Source organism: Rhodnius prolixus, unplaced genomic scaffold, assembly GCF_049639745.1.
Source record: "Rhodnius prolixus isolate KJV_2025 unplaced genomic scaffold, Rpr scaffold_4, whole genome shotgun sequence".
NCBI lineage: Eukaryota > Metazoa > Arthropoda > Insecta > Hemiptera > Reduviidae > Rhodnius > Rhodnius prolixus.
The window spans coordinates 24,782,835-24,803,390 of record NW_027411614.1 but is presented as its reverse complement, the minus strand read 5'-3'; the positions used below and the strand labels follow the sequence as shown (position 1 = coordinate 24,803,390).

The following is a 20,556-nucleotide window of genomic DNA, read 5'->3' as shown; positions in this document are numbered from 1 at the left end:
ATAACCTCCTTTGGTCTCAAGGTACCAAAGATGTCGTAGCGATGTCTCTCGATTGCAACGCAACATTCGACTATATTTTTTTCAAATTTTATTAACAATATTTTATAAATAGTTCCGATATCTTATTGTCTCCTCAGGTTGAAATTTGTAATGAATTAGATTTTACCTTGACAGGTAACTTCATGCAGAAGTACATAATAAAATTGCCCCAGGTTGATGTTCAGATAATGTTTGTTGTCATTCACAAAAGGGCTCATTAATTTTGTAAGGCTTGCGATGTAGCCTTTGTATGCGGTTAAAAATTTAGGGCTTTATTCATTAACGTTGGAGAGAGGTAATTTATTTATTTTTAACAATTAAAATTGAACTTAAGCAGAGGTCCTTCACAGTAAATGAGTGTAGTTAATCAAAATTGCTGTTTCTAAATTAATTTTAATAAAATAATATTATTGTAAAATAAATAAATATTTAAAAAAATAAGAATCGATAAAGAAAATTTAAATCGATTATATGTAAAAATTTTCGAGTAAACGACAATAACACGCTATTACCTTCCACAAACAGTTTTGTATTCTTCCCGCAAGTTAATTAGGGGTTCTATTTAACTTTTAACCCGGTAATTTAAACGTTGCCTAGTTTTGAGTTTCTGGAATTAGCTTTGTTTCTGTATGTTCTCAGTGTATATAAATGATTGATTTAAAAGTTTCTTCTGCCCTACCGGCAGCTAAACATAAAAGTGCAGTACCTACTGTACATGAGATCAATGCGGATAAGATAACGGAGTTAGCGTTGACTTTTTGGGCTCCAAATTCTGGTGAAGACCCTAAGCCTTATGACTCCAATATAATTGAAATTATCTATGAAAATGAGATAAAAGGTTCGCATTTCAACATACGACGTATAATGATGCTAGAGGTTAGTCAATATTTAGAAAACTATCTTTGGCCCAATTATATTACTGGTAATTCTTCCTTTGCTCACATGCTTTCAATTGTCGTAATGATGAATGAAAAATTTAGAGAACGAGTATCAGCGTGGACCGCTATTAAAAAAGATCCTGAACACAGTACAGGATTTTTAAAACATGTTTTCCACAGTTGTCTGGAGTCAAGCGATAAATCTTTTCTTGAAAAAACTGCATTGATTGTTTTTTTGACTAATATTTTTAATAGTATAGAAATTGATTTAATAAGGGAGCAAGTTAAAAGGCTTTTATCACTTACAACCTGGGTATGTTTACATAAGAGCAGAAGAGAGCACGAATTAAAGAACGCCCCTAAGTGGAAAAAATATTGGCATAAGATACTCAAAAAGGAAAATGAAACTAATGAAGAAGCAGATTGGGATCGTCGTTTTCTTTATCGTTTAATGATGAATTTTCTTGACGTATTAGAGAGTATTCCAGAAGATGGAACGATAGAAGAACCTTGTGTACAGTATTGTGAGAGATTTCTAGAATTAATGGTGGATCTTGAAGCTTCACTTCCAACGAGGAGATTTTTTAACGTTTTATTAGATGATTGTCAGTTGGTTCTAAGATGTCAATTATCTGCTCTGGCACGTAGGCAGGAAGGAAAGCTTTTTTCGCAGTTGCTAGCAATCCTTAAGTTTTATGCTCGATTTGAGATCAATGACGTAACTGGAGACTGTCTTACAGACGCGCAAATGTCGCAGATCCATTACAATAATATGATTTCGTTACAGAAGGCAGTATTTTCCAAATTTCCTTCGTTAATAAAATTTTCATTAACCAACGTTTCTAGTGTCGATACAAGAGAAAGTATGCTTAAATATTTCTTACAACTGGACGAGAAGAGCTTACGCGAAATTCTTGTGCATTTGAATTTGCTTCCTTCAGAAGAGCGAGAAAATATTGAATATTGGTATCGTACTGATGCAAAATTTCTGCCTGAGTTGTTGGCATTTCGTTATGAAAAACGAATTTCTCAGTTAAATGAAATTAATGCCACACCACTTTATCCCACGGAGAAAATAATTTGGGATGAGAATATCGTGCCATCAGAATATTATTCTGGAGAAGGATGTTTAGCTTTACCGAAATTGAACTTACAGTTTCTAACTCTACATGATTATTTGCTAAGAAACCTTAATCTTTTTAGATTAGAATCGACGTATGAAATCAAGCAAGATATAGAAGATGGTATAAGCCGCTTGAGTCCCTGGAAAAATGAAAATGGGGAGTGCTACTTCGGAGGGTGGGCCCGAATGGCGCAACCTATAATTAGTTTTGTAGTCGTAGAAGTAACCAAACCTAATATAGGAGAATTAGTTCCATCTCGAGTTCGAGCTGATGTGACAGTAAATTTAAATCTGAAATCTGATGTAAAGGTAGAATGGGAGAATCTCAGGAAACATGATGTGTGTTTTCTTATTGCTGTGAAACCGACTCTCCCAATTGGGAAAAAATACAATTTTCGAGAATCATTTTTGGAACAGAGTGGCCTCAAATATGTGAGAGGTTGTGAAATAGAAGGTATGCTTGATCATATGGGTAAGCTGATAGAAGATACTCCTGGACCGAGACCTCATTTACCAGGTGACACTAGAACTTTCAGAGTAATTCTTGATTCTAATCAGTATAAAATGGATATGGAACATATTTCTGAAGGAGATGATGATTTTTATGAAAATTTTAACGTGATACTGCGTCGGAAACCTAAAGAAAATAATTTCAAGGCTGTTTTACAAACAATTCGAGAGTTAATGAATACTGACTGTGTAGTGCCCATGTGGTTACATGATATCATTTTAGGATACGGAGAACCAGGCTCAGCGCATTACTCTAGAATGCCAAATGAAATCGCTACAATGGATTTCAATGATACGTTTATTAGCATGGATCATTTAAGAGCTAGTTTTCCAGACCAGGAAATTAAGGTTAAAGTTAATTCCCCGATGGATCTTGTGCCACCTTTTAGGCTAACATTTGAAGAAGTACTGTGCAAACATAATAGTAATTTACCGCCTAGCAAAGCAATAGTGGTAGAACCTCATAAAATACCTCTAAGGGGACCTTACCCTTCAAATGCTTTAAAGAAGAATTCAGTTTGGTTTACTCCAACACAAATTGAAGCCATAAAATCCGGAATGCAACCTGGTTTAACGATGGTTGTCGGTCCTCCGGGTACAGGTAAAACTGATGTTGCTGTGCAAATAATTTCAAACCTTTATCACAACTTCCCAAATCAGAGAACTCTCATAGTTACACATTCTAATCAAGCTTTGAACCAGTTGTTTGAAAAGATCATCATGCTGGATGTAGACGACAGGCATTTATTGCGTCTTGGGCATGGAGAAGGTGATCTTGAAACTGAAAAAGACTTCAGCAGATATGGCCGAGTAAATTATGTATTGGCGAAACGATTAGAATTGCTAGAAGATGTAGATCGACTTCAAAAATGTTTAGGTGTACAGGGAGACATGGCATACACGTGTGAAACGGCCCGCTACTTCTATTTAAGTGTTGTATATGCACGATGGGAGGAATTTAAAGAAAATATTACACCTCGCAAGGGAAAGACGATACCAATTGAAAAAATTGCTGAAGATTTTCCATTCCTTTCTTTTTTTAGTGACGCACCTCAACCATTATTTAAGAAACAGTCATATGAAGAAGATTTTGAAATCGCCCAAGGTTGTTTTAGACATATTCAGAAAATATTTACTCAACTAGAAGAATTTCGTCCCTTTGAGTTATTGAGAGGAGGTCTTGACAGGTCAAAATACCTTTTGGTGAAGGAAGCTAAAATCATTGCAATGACATGTACACATGCTGCTCTTAAAAGGTCAGAGCTTGTAGAAATAGGCTTTAAGTATGATAATATCTTGATGGAAGAGGCTGCTCAAATTCTTGAAATAGAAACGTTCATCCCACTTTTGGTACAAACAGCTCAGGACGGTTATAATCGTTTAAAACGTTGGATTATGATTGGAGATCACAATCAGCTACCACCAGTAATCAAAAATCTTGCTTTTCAAAAGTATTCTAATATGGAACAGTCTCTTTTCACAAGGCTTGTTAGATTAGGAGTGCCAACAATTGATTTGGATGCTCAAGGACGTTCAAGACCTCTGATTTGTGACTTATATAAATGGAGGTATAAAAACTTGGGAAATCTGGCCCACGTAACAGTTGGAGAGTACCAGTTTGCTAACGCAGGTTTTTGTCATGAATTTCAATTCATTAATGTAGAAGATTTTAATGGAGTTGGTGAATCTGAGCCTAGTCCATATTTTTATCAAAATTTAGCAGAAGCAGAATACTGTGTAGCAGTTTTTATGTACATGCGATTGATTGGATATCCTGCTCATAAAATTTCAATTCTTACTACATACAATGGCCAAAAACATTTACTACGAGACGTCGTGAATGTAAGATGTTCCTCTAATCCTCTTATCGGACGACCGCACAAAATAACAACAGTAGATAAGTACCAGGGTCAACAAAACGACTACATAATTTTATCTCTTGTTAGGACAAGAGCTGTTGGTCATATTCGAGATGTAAGGAGATTGGTTGTTGCTCTATCTAGAGCTCGTTTAGGATTATACATTTTTGGCAGGGCTTCTTTATTCTTTAATTGTTTTGAGTTAAGACAAGCTATGTGTCAATTGGTAAAACGTCCACTTCAGCTGGAAATTTACCCTACGGAATATTACCCTACTACCCGCGAATGTGGCCGCATGCTTAACCAACCACCTACAGTGATTCCTGCGATGACAGATATGGCAACGTTTGTATATAATTTCTACAAGGAAAAAGTTAAACTTATTAAAGAAGCCATGAACACTTCAAAGAAGGAGTGGTACGCTCCAGGTGCTATGACGGGCAAAGCACCTAAATATCAGGTGGATCCACATCCTGGTGCAGCAAGTGATAGTGAAAGTGAGGATGAAAGTGGAAGTGAGACTGAAAGTTCTTCAGAAGATGGAAATCAATCTACTAATGAACCAGTTACACCTTCACAAGTTGGTGATTAAAACATAGCCTTTAAATATTTTAAAAACTTACATTGTAAATTTGTACATATGAATTTTAATTGGACATTTTTTTATAATTTTGGTAACCTTGTACAAAGAAACAATAATAAATATCAACTTCATTAATTTTATAATTAAGACGTTAGTTGTTTTTTGATTATGAAATGTAATAGCTTCTTTAAGTATTAATAATACATCGGAGCATTAAAAGTATTTGATTGTTCCAAATAATTCTTTGAAATTTTGTATGAATTTTCCCTTTTTGTCACTTTCTGCCAATATTCACTTCAAAAGGTGTTAGTTTAAAGTTAATCAAAATGTTTCATTCATGATGACAACCTTTAGTTAGTGATAAACGGCTGCAGAGGTGTATGCGCCATAAAAAATCTATCAGATAAGTTTCATTGCTTGAACTCTTTCGTATTTGGGCTGTCATGGGTTTTGACAACTATGCATTTAAGTACATTAACAAAATTCCTGCAAGTTATATAAATTAAGAATGAATACTGCGGGCCCTTAGATTTTCTCTTTCTGGTAGATTTACTGGTGATGGTCCTCAGGATGTTGAAACGCCTTAAATAAAAAAGAGTATGGCCATCAACGTCAGTACGTTCAAGGCAGTCCTCTCCACAACTACAAATAAATATTTATATTTTACTCTTTTATTCAATTACGTGCATTCAAAAAGGTAATTAATCTCCTCTGCAAATGATTTTAGCAGAAGTTCAAACAATCTGTCAATAAGGTTTTCAGTTAGAATGCAAGATTTTTATGTTTAAATATTCAATAATCTCCAGTTAAAAAATTCCTCATTTCACCCTGACATTGTTATCTTCTGAATAAAGTGGGTAGATTCTGAAAACCTCGAAAGCGTTATGAATTTCTTAATGATTTATACCAAAAGGTACTTTTTGTTTCTTTAAAACAATATAATAATTTCTATTTAATTACTGTCGACCTAATTAAATCCTTATTCGTTTCTAGCATATTGTTAAGTGAAATTAGTACCAACAGAAGTGTAGTCCAAAGTGACTGAAATAAAATTTTCGAAAATGAAATAACTGATATCAATTGTCAAACTGATTCGTTCAATGATATGATCCACATGAAAAAGTCAGGTTATTTTATTAACTCAGAACTGTTACTTAGGTAAACTGATAGTGACGTGGTTTCCGTGTTTGATCGTTTAGTTTAATTCGCTGGAAATTTTCATAGTGATTAACATCTGTAATAATGTAGTAATTTGGTATAAACTGCTCCATTTCCTAATGTTTGCTAAATAATTCGAGGAAATTTTGTGATGGATGACAAAAGTAAAGCCGAGAAGAGAGCAGCTGGGAGGTTGTTGGTAAGTTTCAACATCAATAAGAATTCTAGTATTCTGCAAATTAGAATTGAAAGAGAATAAGAATTTGCCTGTTTCAAATTGCAGTTGCAGAAATATCAAAAAAAAACTAAAGATGGGAAGTCAAGTCCTTCTCCAAAAAACAATCCTCATCAGAATAGTAGTGGAACATCCGAAGAATACAGCTTCGATAATGAAAGTAGAGAAGGTGAACTTATGAAAAATGGTCATTCGGAAGGGCTCACACACGGTAGTCAGGACACTAAGGATACCGTAGGTTACTTTACTTTCAGTAAAGATCATTCACCCACGGAACAGTTTTTTGATAGCTTTAGGCCATCCCCTCAGTTAAGTTTTCCAGATCATTGTGAAAGATATGATCCGAACGTACAAGATGTGTCTTCGTCTAATTATGATGTTTGTAGTACTTCTGACCATTTAAAGGATAATGATTGTTCTTTATCAAGTAGAAGCAGCAGATCAGATGAAGTAGCTTTGAAGAGGTTAATAGAAAGTCAATTAGGTAATGACATTCCTATAAAAGAAGAAGTGGAAAAAAAGCTTACAGAATCAGTAAGTGGTTTCTAATGTACTTTTTTTTTAAACCAAATAATAAAATATAGAGTTTTACGTTTTTATTTCGTGTAAGTATAGAATTATCTTGAATTTAGGAAGTAGATATTTATCCGCTGGTGTCAGACGATTCAATTTTTTTTTTTATTCGTAAGTATGAAATTGCATTCGACACAACACATCCAACTAGTGGCCTCAGATTAACGGTAAATCTGCACGTTTGTAGAACGCTTTAAGGGCAGATTTTGGTACTAGAGGAAATCAAAACGAAATAAAAGATTGAGCTTCCACGATTTTAATATTCGAGCTACATTCCCACGTATAGATAATGCACTAACTTTTTTATTTATTTTGGGGACCGCTTTACAATTCTAATGAATTTTTCATTTAGAAAATATTGCTTTACGCTGACGATCTTGTTCTCATAACTGATAACGGTTATGTCTCCAAAGAAATATTAATATCTTAGCAAATTACTGTGACCTATTCTTGTTATTACTATTACTATTTTTTTTTTTTAATGATTTAAGGCGCGTCAACATCTAAGGTTATTTGCGCCCGGAGTTTTTTTCGATGCACTGCCGGCCTCCGGACAGTGTTCTCTCGTTACAGACATAACTGTCCATCAACGGACAGTGAGCTGAAAGAAGCTCCTAGGAAGAGAAAATCTAAGGGTCAGCAGCTGGATTCGAACCCGAAACTTCCGCGTGGGAATCCAATACGCTAACCGCATAGCTAATTAGCTAATCCCTTCCATCCTTATTCTTATTATTATTTTTATTATTCTTATTATTTTTATTTATATCTTTTTTTAAAAATTTTGAGCGCAGCAACAGCTGACGAAATTAGTGCCTCTAATTTCTGTTTTTTCTCGAACTTATTACGTCACTACTTGGGATGACAGATGTCCCAGTAATCTATGCGCTTCCTTGTTGACGCTGAACCTTGTTAAGCAAGGTTGAGTGGAGCTCCAGGTATCGAACAAGGTTCCATACATCCCATCTTAAATCAGTCGACGAAGGGTAGGGTGGATACATTGTATTCCGTCCCTTATATTATCCTCATTTCAGGGTCATCCAAACTTGTAGGTATGACTCTTAACAGTAAGATAGTAAATTTTTGAAGTGCTTAAGTATATCAAGTAGACTCAACTCGTTCGTTTCGTTTCTTTTTGGCTAAAATGTTATTTGCTCTTGAGGAGAAGTACTTTTTTAAATATTCCTTCCCCTGTTATTGGTCGTTAAATCTAACTGGGTGAAGTACTCTTATAAATAAGGCACCACGGTAGCCGAGCGGTTAAGAGACGATTCCTGCAAAACTAATATAATATACAATGTATATTATACATTGAGCTCTGTGGTGTGTTAAAAACAAGATACTGCTTTGTTCCAGAATACGTTTAAGTTGTTCGTAGATATTACCATTATAGAACACCTAACATGTCCTCTATTTTCGTAGTTGCTGACCTCACTTTGCCCATTATGGTTAGCAGGTTTTTGTTCGAACTGGTGTTATCATAATACCACACAGTTGAGGTAACCCACTAGTGTAAAATAAAGTACATATTAATATTAACTTGTAGTGCTTATAGAATGATACAACAGGTACTTCAGCAAAAAACATATTTAGTCAATTACATCTTAAACGCGTTGCTTTGACCGTGATCTCTTCTCTAATTCTTTCCGTCATTTTCTTTTATTACATAAGTTTATGGATGTTTCATTTTTTCTATTAAATCTAAATTTTTTAGAACGAGAAAGCGGCTTTCTTTGAAAATGAGAATAAGATATTGAAAGAGGAGATATTTAAATTAAGAAGCCAACAAATGCCTTTAGAGGAGAAAGTACAGTTACACTTAAAGACAATTGAGATACTTGTTAGTGAAAAATCTGAACTTCAACAACATTTGTCTAAAACAAGAGAAGAGCAAAGCATTGATAGAAGTTAGTTGGTGTTTATTTACTTGAGCTGATTTATAACTCAGCATCAATTGTTTATTTTCCTACATTTTTTTTTGCATATGTATCTCCTCTCATGACACGCTTGAATTTCCATTTGCTTGTAGTTCATAAGGCTTAGTTTAAAAGTGTGTATTATATGTTAAAATACTAAATTATGTAAAGTTTGATTTTGCTTCATAAAGTTCAAAGCTACAGAAATGATCAAAGCCTATTATGAAAAAAGGCGTGAGTCGTGGTACTAATGTGAAATTTCTTAATTATTCAAAGTGATTGAAATAGGCTTTCAATAAGTATCTATATCTGACTTCTTACATAAAAATAATTGTTCCAATATAATCAACATTAACTTATAAAGTTTTAAATAAAGATTAACTGTATTATTCATCAATATTTCAAGGAACAATTGATGATTTGAGTGCCAGATTGAAATCGTCTGAAGAACAAGTGAGAAATTTAACAAAAGATCTTTCTGAAGTTTATGAAGCTAGGGAGCAGCACAATACCATTCTAAAGAAATTGGAACATAGTCTTGTTGAGGCCAATCTAACATCAGAATTGCATAGGTATTTTTCTAAGATTTATTCATTTTGAATCTTTGATGACTATTGCATTGGAAGTAGAGGTCAGAGACGCTGTGGCACAATGTACGGGTTGTATTTTACACTGACCATGGATACCAGTAAAACATTCGTTGTCAACAAAAAAGGCCCGAACACAAAGCAGTAATCCAAGATCAAGTAATATCACAATGCGTGATTGAATGTAACAGTAAAATTGCAAATCAATGAAAAAATTAATGTTTATAATCAGAATTTCTTTGTTCTTTTCTTTTTTTTTTTTTAATTGTGCAGCGCTTAAATGCTTAAATAACAATTATTAAACCTTTTAAAAATCTGTTTCAATCAATTTCTATTAACGCTTCTACTTAAAATTAATTGTACATAGCCAGCGAGAGAAAGGCTTCTTTGAGACGAAGGGTACCCACAAAATATCCTGTTTTATTTTACTTTTATTTTAATCTAACTCACTAATATAAAAAATAGTGGCTCTTTGATCCAAAAAAGACATTCAGTGCAGATGTTTGGGATCATATCTTTACCTGCAGCCAGAAAAAGTGAAAAACTGTAGTAGACTAAAGACAATCACATGCAACCAATTACTTGTTGAGCATTAATGTCTTAATCAGTATTAACGGCCAAGCGAAAAAAATTTCTCTATGTACGCATAAAGAAAAGCTTTCGAAGTGGAATATTGTGTGCAGCACCGTTAAAGTGAAGTGTTTGATAGTATTAAGAAGGTAATGAGAATTCGAAACACAAAATTAAGATGTACTTATTATTATTAAATAATAATAAATTTTATGAAATATTGTACAATCACCGATTACCAATATCAAAGATAGAAAGATAAAAACACCCTACATTTCAGACTGATATTAAACCATCACATTTGCTTCACCATACAGCAACCGGAGTTCAATTTTGCTGTACGGTTAAATAATTTTAACCTAAGATGGACTTGCACCATTTTCAAATTAAACATATTTACAATATTGTTAAGAGCTAAAACTTCAATCTCCCAAATATTAGGATTCTGAATTTTTTTGACTCTAAATTGTTTACTGATAAAAAGTTCATACTAAGTTTTATCTATAATTACCATTATCTTCATTTTTTCAAAAATGGACTTGCCTCACTTTCAAAATAAACGGCTCATATGTACGAGGGTCGTTTGAAAAGTCCGTGCAAAAATAAAAACTACTTAATTTTTTGGGGTAAACCTTTTTTATTTTTCAACATAGTCTCCTTTTACGCTTATACACTTCGTCCAACGCTGCTCTAGTTTGTTGATCCCTTCCGAATAATAGGATTTGTCCAAGTCTGAAAAATAGCCATTCGTTTTAATCACCTCCTCGTTTGAATAAAATCTTTTTCCCGCCAGCCATTTCTTCATATTGGGGAACAAATAGTAGTCCGAGGGAGCCAAGTCTGGAGAATAGGGGGGATGTGAAACGAGTTGGAACCCTATTTCCATTAATTTTGCGGCCACAACTGCTGAGGTGTGAGCTGGTGCGTTGTCGTGATGGAAAAGGACTTTTTTGTGGGCCGATCGTGGGCGTTTTTCTTGCAGCTCGGTTTTCAAACGGTCCAATAACGATGAATAATATGCACGTGTAATAGTTTTACCTTTTTCCAGATAGTCGATGAGGATTATTCCTTGCAAATCCCAAAAGACAGTCGCCATAATCTTTCCGGCCGAAGGAACGGTCTTCGCCTTTTTTGGCGCAGATTCCCCCTTGGTAACCCATTGTTTAGATTGTTCTTTGGTCTCAGGAGTGTAGTGATGTATCCATGTTTCATCCACAGTGACGAAACGACGCTTAAAGTCCTGCGGATTCTTCTGGAACAGCTGCAAACCGTCCTTGCAACACTTCACACGATTTCGTTTTTAGTCAAGCGTGAGCAATCGCGGCACCCATCTTGTGGATAGCTTTGTCATGTCCAAATGTTGATGCAAAATATTATGTACCTGTTCATTCGAGATGCCCACAGCACTAGCAATCTCACGCACCTTCACTCTTCTGTCATCCATCACCATATCATGGATTTTATCAATGATTTCTGGAGTAGTAACCTCAACAGGGCGTCCAGAACGTACATCAGCTAATGTCTTTTCCGAATGTTTAATTGATTATTGAAGGACTGAAGGGATCTGGGCGTCCCATGGGTGATGCCTCAAATTTGAAGACAAAGTTAAATTGTGAAGAATAGTATATTTATAGTTGCTTTTCATTTTTATAAAGTTAATTTCTTCGGTATCTTACAATTTATATTAAATTGAAAATTAGATATTTGAAAATGAACAAATTTTTACCATTTTATTACCAGGAAAGAAGTTATTGATGCTATGGAAGAAATTAATTTTTTGAAAAAAAAAATTGAACAGATGTCTAACCAAACTCAGAATATGAAGAAGCTATTGGATGAAAAAGATAAACAATTATCAATGGCAGAAATGAAGCTAGCACAGGTATGAAAATGTTAGCTAACAAAATGCTGCAATGTCTTTTTAAGTTACGCATCCAAATTTGTTTTTTTTTTAAATTTTTTAAGCTGGGAGGGGGCAGTATCCCTACAAAAGCTGATATTACAAAGGTTGAAAATTTAGAAAAGGAATGTGCTCATTTAAAGGAAGAGCTATCAAAAGTAATAAAAGAGAAATCTGACGTAGTCAGTCAATATCAGCAATACATTGAGACACTTAATTCACAAATTCAACTTATCAATCAGCAGGTACCAAAATTACCTCATTTTTTGTTGTTCAATTTTATTTTATAATCTTTATTCCTAATAACTATGTTTTTGTTAATTAGTACGAGAGTTGTTTAGTCTCAAAGAATCAATTACTCATCCGAGAAGAGAGTTTGGTGAAACATATAAGTGAGTTAGAAAAAAAGGTACAAAAAGACCACCAAGCTGGGCCTTCTTTGTCTGAAACTAATAATAGACTTAATCAGGAACTGAAAGAAGTAAATTCTAAAGTTACCGAATTAAGTACATTGCTTAACGAAAAGGTAATTACAGATTATCATCTGAAGTTTGTAATCTAGCTATTTTAGTCGCAGTTTAAATAAAAAAAAAAAAAATAGAAAAAAAGTCCAATTGATGGATACTTTTTAATATTTTAGAATGAAGAGATTACTCGATTGAATGCTGCACTTGATGAATCTACTTCAAGATTGAGTGAAGTGGAACTATCGTTAGAAAGATTGGAAGTCCCTGACGCTCGTAAACTTCAAGCTGCTATGGAAAATGATAGAGTCGCTGCAACAAGGGCAGTTCAACAGAATACGCAATTAAAACAACATGTTGCAGAATTGCAGGAAGCCATAGTTAGATTGGTATTGATAATTTTTTTCTTTCACAAAGTTAATCTCTAGATGGTATTTTATGTTTGTTAGATAATGACGAGTATTAATTTTTTTTTTGTGACAATTTTTAATAATTCTAACTTTCTGACTTTTTAGAATAATGAAAAACTCGAACTTACTGAAAAGTGGCAACACTCGGAACATGTATCATCAGAACTTACTCGTGATCTGAAAAAATTTAAAGGCAAACAGGTACTTACTAGTTATTAGTTTTAGGTAAAACCTTAACATGTCCGCAAATATCTTCTGATCAGATCTATAAACAATCTCGTCGATGAAACGGAAATTCTTTCTTGTGGTAACAGTACTGCTACATCAATCCCTGGCTAATTTCCCTAAAATTTGCCATCCGAAATCATTCGGTGATTTTGCTGGCTTAGGATGCCAATATTGTTTATAGATTCACTTTTAATTCACTATTTTTATTTTTATTTTTTTGTGAAGTTCCGAGAAGTTTGATCGATACAGTTCTTTTAAAGAACTTTTAAGAAATAGTCTGACAATATAGCATCAAGGCGAAATCCGTGGTATGGTTATGCGATGTGCGGTTTTAATTACAGAAATGACAACCAGCTGCTAAAATTGATTTTTGTGCTGATTTCTCTTGAAGAAGTAGTTTATGGAATATAGTTTATGGAATATATGGACGATATTTATTAGCAATTGGTGCGTATTGATAATACTCACTAGATTGCAGAAAAGGCTCTTCATTAAAATGTTGAAGTCACAATATTCGCTGGGTACGCTCAAGCAGAAAATTATATTCTCAGAGTACCCTTAGAATTCAAATGATTGAGAAGTGACAACAAATCTCAGAAGATTGCCGGAACAGAACTAACAGAAGGTACTTCCTCACTAGGGCTGTTCTAGACTGAGTTCAGCAGATCTGATGCTTTCAAACTCAAAGGTAAAACCTCGTTTGCATTTTCAAAAAAGGGCTTAAATTATTAAAACTGAACGGTAGGACAGTTGTATAAGGGTTGATCATCAAAAACGTAACGAAAAAGCGTAACGTTGAAAAACACCCAACTTTGACAATTTTTTTCTCTTTTTCTATAAAAGATAAAATTCCCAAATTTTCTTTAAAATAAAGGGCAAACCCTCCTTTATAACTGTAATTTTTTTGCAACAACACAGATCTTATAGGTTTCGAGAAAAAAGTTGCCGAAAATGAGCAAAAACGACTTTTTCAAAAATTCCTCTTGTTGTTCTTCTTGTTACCTTTTTGGTAACAACGTAACAACGTAGCGCCTAAACGCGCGAACCGATTTTCATGAATGAAGTGTCATTCGATTCGGAATCTTATGTAGATGTGCCTTTTGGGGGTCTCGACGCTGTACATCGAATGGGAGAGGAGTTAGCCCCCTTTATGTAAGGCCCCCTCCAAAATTATTATTACTAATTACTCTGTAAATCTTGGCCCGATTTTGATAAAGTTTGGTAGGATGATAGGGTTAGGGCTCCCCTATGTAACATTAAAGCGGCGATCTGCTCTTACACTTATTAAGGGGAAGTATAGCAATCGTTTCAAATTATCGACACGTGAACCGATTTTCATGAATGAAGTGTCATTCGAATCGAAATTTTGTAATGATTTGCACTTTAAAAGTCTCGACGCTTTGCCTCATAAGGAGGGGAGTTCGCCCCACCCAAGTAAAGGCCCTTTCTAAAACTATTATTACCAATATTTCTATAACGCTTAGCCCGATTTTGATAAAATTCAGCTCAAATAAAATGGTTAAAGGTCCTCTACGTGGCTGTGAAGTGCTATCATGCTCTTGCACCTACTAAGAGGAAGTACTGCAATCGTTTAAATTATCAATGAGTGAACCGATTTAAATCAATGAATTGTCGTTCGATTAAAAAATCTTTGTCTCTTTGCCTAGAAGTACTGCAATCGCAGTTTATTTTTCTTACTCCTCTTAAAAGGAAGTACTGAAATCGCAGTTTAATTTTGCTATTTATGTACAAATACCTTCCTATGTTATTCAAAACGCTTTTTCAAAAAAAAATTGTTATTGAGGATGGTTTGGGGGACCGCAACTATAATCATTCTTTAAAAAGATCTCTCCAGTGGTAGTTACGATTCCAACTTAACCCCTTATCAGGTTATAATGTTAGAATTGCCCTTTCTAAATTTAAAAAAATCTGTAAAGGAGATATGTAACTTTGCAAAATAGACAAAAAGGAAAATCTATCCAAAAGGTACAAAAATCTCCTTAACAAAAACTTACAGTTTAAAATGTTAAGTATAAGGGTTGATTAAACGCCAAAAGGTACACAAATCAGCAAGCACCCAACATTTCATTAATTCTTCATTAATATTTAAGTAATTTTACTGCATTAATATTCATTAATATTTTTTAGAATTTATTAGATGTCACAGACCCTTATGCTGGCCACTTCATTTATAATATTTTTTTGTTATAATTATGATAAATCACATGTACGTACATGCATGTTAAAGTAGAAAAAGACAAAGTAGAGTCGGCTACTGTCTTGAATTCGTCTTACCGAAATATTCGTGAGCACAAATAACACACAGTTATAACAAGTAGATTATTCAACAATTATTGATTTCTCAATTGTAATTTAATTTAGTCCTCCTAATTTTACTTATAATAAAATACTGGAATAATTAGCTATCCTAAAAATATGCATATCTCATTCATTTTATATTACATATATACAACATTGTGGGATGAATACCTAGATTGAGAATGTAATTGAAGAAAACTATATTATTTGCGATAAAGCCAGATAATTATTACCTATTATAACAAACGTTTGACTACTACATAAAATAACAATTACTTTAGTCGAAGAATGAACTTAAACCGACGATTTATATTTAAAAATAAAAATAAATAAATAAAATAAACAAAAATCATTGATGTATGTTGGTGTAAGCATTTTTTAAAAAAGGTTTTGAATTTTTTAGGCTCATAATTTTTTTATATTTTTTATAACGTTTTTCTTTTTAACCTGTAATTAATAGTTTGATTATTATAAATAACTAGATATTACAGTCAATCTACAGTGCTACTTGAACATATATTTTGTAGACGAAAATGGCGAAAAATATTATAAATGAAGTGGCCAGCATAAGGGTCTGTGACATCTAATAAATTCTAAAAAATATTAATGAATATTAATGCAGTAAAATTACTTAAATATTAATGAAGAATTAATGAAATGTTGGGTGCTTGCTGATTTGTGTACCTTTTGGCGTTTAATCAACCCTTATACTTAACATTTTAAACTGTAAGTTTTTTTTAAGGAGATCAAATATAGGATTATGTTTTCTACACGGGTTACGATGAAAATCCTGTGATAAAATTAACTGCATGATGAATTACTTGAAAAAGGCTGGTTCTTAACTGAATTACTAAAGATGGGCTACCAGTCATTACAACACCGTACCAATTTATAATTTGTACCATCAAATATTATGTATAGAGTGAATTTCTCGCGGACTTTTTGGTTTTCGATTTAATTTATTTCTCTTTTTCTTTCCAATTAGAAAAAGGGTTATTCCAATTATTTACTCCATAACCTCTGATGCTTTTAGATTTTAGTTTTAGTTATATATATATAATTGTTTCCCTTATTTACTTTTGTTATATACAATTTGTATCCTTGATTACTATTGTATAGGAAGTTGAGGTCAGAGACGCTGTGGCACAATGTGCGGTTGTATTTTACACTGACCATGGATGCCAAGCAAGCATTGATGAGGTAGATATTCCTACGACAATGGAACACAGTATGTATCGTGTTGATGAAAATAACTTTTATTATTTTAATTTTTAAATTGTTTTTTCCTCTGGAATGTTAATGTGTGTGTTTGCTGGGAATGTTTGGGCGGACGTTAGGCTCTAGGCTAATTGCATAAAACCGTATCTCTAGAGGTTATACATAATGTACATTTCGTGATATCTGGGAAATATAATAGTAATCGTGCAGATTTTCGATTTTGAGAGTCCACCGCAAATATCTATTTTGAGGTCTCCTGAGTCCGAAATAGTGGTTTTTACTAATTGGTCTGCTTGTCCAATGTAACTTAAAAACGAAAAATCGCAAAAAATTCTAATTTGATATTTTGGTTAGGTGCCAACTATGTATGCTACAATAAGTTAAAATCGGTCCACTAATTAAGCGCAATTTTTCACATACTTTATAATGATATATACTTTTTAATGAATTAATTATAAATTTTGCTTCTTGGAAAAAATTTGTGAGTTAGAATCTTGAGAGTAAGGGAAAGTCGAGTGAGTGTTCATACCGAATTTTTTATACTTGTTTTTAGCTTCATTTTTGTTAAATCTATAGTTTTTTTTTCTTGTTTCATGATAGTTACACCAGAAGCAATTGGTTTACTTGAAAATAAGTTAAAGAAGACGATGAACGATTATGCAAATTTGTATGATGAAAAACAACGACTCGAACATTTGGTCCTCCACTTACAGAGTGAAACAGAAACGATAGGTAATTAGTCCAAACATATTTACACTATTTTTATTTATTTGAAGTTACCTGTTATCTTATATTTTATTTCTTACTCCGTAATGATCAATAAAATAAATTATTATTTATTTATTTTGTGTCTCATACTTATTTTGGATGTTTCCCTCTCAATGTCGCACTCTCTCTTCTCTGAAATTCTTCCAAACCATCCTCCCTGTTTTTCTGGATAGACATTCGTTCCACATGTCTCTGCCACCAGAGCTAATCTACCTTATGAAAGATATTAGATCTGGTTCTTGAATAATTATAGAAGTTTTGTGCTTTTTGTCCAACGCCCATTCTCGCAAACATGTCCGCAGATGTCTTCAGTTTTTTTTTTTTTTTCTCTTCTTTGCATTCAGCAATTTCTCACATTCTTCCCTAACCTATTGACTATGAGTTTAATGAATGCATTATACCTACGAATTTGTACTCTGTACGGCTCTGAAATTTTAATAGCTTCTTTGGAGCAAAGAAACCCGTTTCGCACTTATTTCGCACATTACCCAGTGATTAACCTCTTTACCCAGAGATTAACCACTTTACCTAGTGGTTATCCACATTATCCAGAGATAAACCGTTTTACCCAAATTACCTACATTACCTAAATTTCCTACAGTACACAGATTTCCCACTTACCCAGAATATCTACATTACCTACATATATATTTTAATTTGAGATTACTTTGTTAGGTGAATATGTAACACTATATCAGAATCAAAGAAGTTTACTGCAAGAAAGAGCTATGGAGCGCGACAGACAAATGGCTGCTGTAGCGAAGGAGCGCGAAGAATTAAGGTTAAAATTAGCAGAGATTAGTTCTCTATTGCCTCAAGTTATGCAGGATCCCAGAGCTGAAACAGAGACAAATCCATCTACTGAGCTCAATGGTATTAAAACATAAAGATTATTTATTATTGAAAATGTTTTTCAGCCCCCAGAATAGAATAATAGCATTGATTTTATCCGTCATAGATAGCTTGTTTTTTTGTCTCTCTCTCTGCACTATTTCGGATTTTTATCTATCATCAGAGGTGGTGCACTGAACTCATTTTGAGAATTTACCTGCAACCTATAAAGCTTCTGCCACATTAAACTTGATGATTGTGGAGGAAGGTTATGTTTTAATAATATGTTGTGAATTAGAAGTTTTGTATAACGCAGTTAATGAAAAAAAAGTTATGGAATGAAGTCTATATTCATTGTTTGTTAATAATGTTAGGGTTATATCAAGTAATGAAATGTGCGTAACGAAAAGAGGGTGCGGATTTAACTTGGCAACAGAGAGCTCCAAATTGGAAATTTCCTTTCTCAAATTGAGTGATAATATACCAATTAAGCTCTGCTGTTGGCATCTGTATTGTGCATAACAAAATGGATATAAATTTCAAATTTATGTCAGATAAGACAATTCCATTTGGAAACTTCTCAGTTTAAATTAGTTTGGAAAACCAATTTCTTTTTTCATTTTTCTAGCTTACAGCTGGTTAGGAACAAGTTTTTAGGTCAGTACTGTATTAGTTTTGTCAGGCTCTATCTTAGCAAAAATCATCTTGACAGGTAGCGACAGAATTGACAGTATTTTCTATTTTGTTCAAAAGACCTTTAAATTAAAAGGTTTAAATAATTCGTTTAATTTAACTTGTTTTAATTTAACTTGCTTGGTTTTGTAAAAATCCGCAATTTACGCAGTTCATAGTTATATGAACATATTTTGAAAAAGTATAACAACTTTTTTTTAGAAAATGGTTGAAAAAAATTAAAGTCCATTACTACTGGTTGTGTAGTTAGGACGTCTTCTTAGAAAACCGTTATTACTTGGCGAGTGAGTTGGTATAGTGCACTTTCGATGAAATGGAAGGGAAACCTACTAGTTCTGACAAAATCAACCTCTAATGAAGGGCGAACGTTCGGAACTATTTAGTAATAAAGAAAATATGTGTTCTATGAATGATAAAATCAAGATTATGTCATTACACCAGATAGTTCTAATTAAGAAATAATATGAGTACTGAAAATCCTTCTTAAGTAAGGTATTCTTTTCTTAAAATATTTCAGTAATATTATGTATATTTAGAAGTAAATGTGTAGTTGGACATTAAACCCTGCCAGAAGAAATAGAAGAATTCTTTTCTTATGTTATCAAATATATTTTTTAAAGGAGTCGCTGATCAGGCCCCAGCCTCAAAGATAAAAACACTTCTAACAGAAATTGAGACCAGTAGTTTGGTGAAAGATTTGAATCAAGGAATACAAAGTAATTTCCATCCTTGTCTCCTATGTTCCGGTAAATTAATAACCATTTGAAAATTACTAAGATGCCATAATTATTTTATGATCTTAATGCCATTGCATATTTGGTCGAATGGAGGTTACTACTCTTTTCTACTTATTTTACATATATCTTTTTTATGTATAAAATTGTATAGAAATAATAATATAAAAAGTTTGAAAATGTATTTATACAGTGTATACATAGTGTGTTAATAATATTGTAAAATATATTGGTACATTTTAAATTAAATGAATTGACACCTTTTTTCTTTATACTTTGGCAAAATTCAATTTGCATTTTTCGGTTACTGACCAACAAAAATCGAATCATTAATTTTTTAGTATTATTGCAGCTTGGCCACTACATAAAATGATGAATTAATTTGCTGGATTATTTGACGAATATTGATTGACGTTAACATTTACTCAGCGTACATAAAGATGCTGATTAGCAGGCTTTGAAATGCAAATTTTTTTTTTTGAAAGAAATATTTTACGAGAACGTATAAATGTATATCTTTTTTTTTTTCGTTCATTTCAATTGAAACAGGATACATTGGATAGTTTGAAAAAATAAATCTCTTTCATCCCGAAACTCTTGGCAGTTATTTTAAAAATTTTGTTCAAGATCTGCACCCTACAATACAATGTTCAAAACAAGAACAAGAACATTTTCTAAAACTGCCATTTTTGCTCATTTTCGGCAACTTTTTCTCGAAATCTATTAGATCTGGGTTGTTGCAAAAAAAAAAAATACAGTTATAAAGGAGGATTTATCCTATATTATGAAGAAAATTTGGGAATTTTATCTTTTTATAGAAAAAAAAGAAAGAATTGTCAAAATGGGTGTTTTTAAACGTTACGCTTTTTCGTGCACTTTTTGACGATCAACCCTTATACAACTGACCTACCGGACAGTTTTATTTAAAAAAAAAAATCGAGATATCTTTAACAAGTTTGGTTA

General features: G+C 33.0%; 2 protein-coding genes across 2 annotated transcripts; both read left to right on the top strand.

Moving 5' to 3' along the window:
- The first annotated feature begins 541 nt into the window (after window positions 1-541).
- LOC141455973 (RNA helicase aquarius) lies at window positions 542-5,214 on the top strand. The gene has a single exon (XM_074131501.1). The coding sequence runs from the start codon at window positions 688-690 to the stop codon at window positions 4,999-5,001; it is 4,314 nt and encodes a 1,437-aa protein (XP_073987602.1). The 5' UTR covers window positions 542-687; the 3' UTR covers window positions 5,002-5,214.
- A 928-nt stretch (window positions 5,215-6,142) lies between these two features.
- Window positions 6,143-19,867, top strand: LOC141455974 (uncharacterized). Its single transcript, XM_074131502.1, has 13 exons — window positions 6,143-6,349; window positions 6,434-6,919; window positions 8,670-8,862; window positions 9,278-9,443; window positions 11,769-11,910; window positions 11,994-12,173; window positions 12,254-12,454; window positions 12,569-12,781; window positions 12,908-13,003; window positions 16,469-16,577; window positions 17,168-17,299; window positions 18,011-18,208; window positions 19,480-19,867. Exons 1-13 carry the CDS (start codon window positions 6,302-6,304, stop codon window positions 19,623-19,625), a joined length of 2,310 nt encoding a protein of 769 aa, XP_073987603.1. The 5' UTR covers window positions 6,143-6,301; the 3' UTR covers window positions 19,626-19,867.
- The last annotated feature ends 689 nt before the right edge of the window (window positions 19,868-20,556 follow it).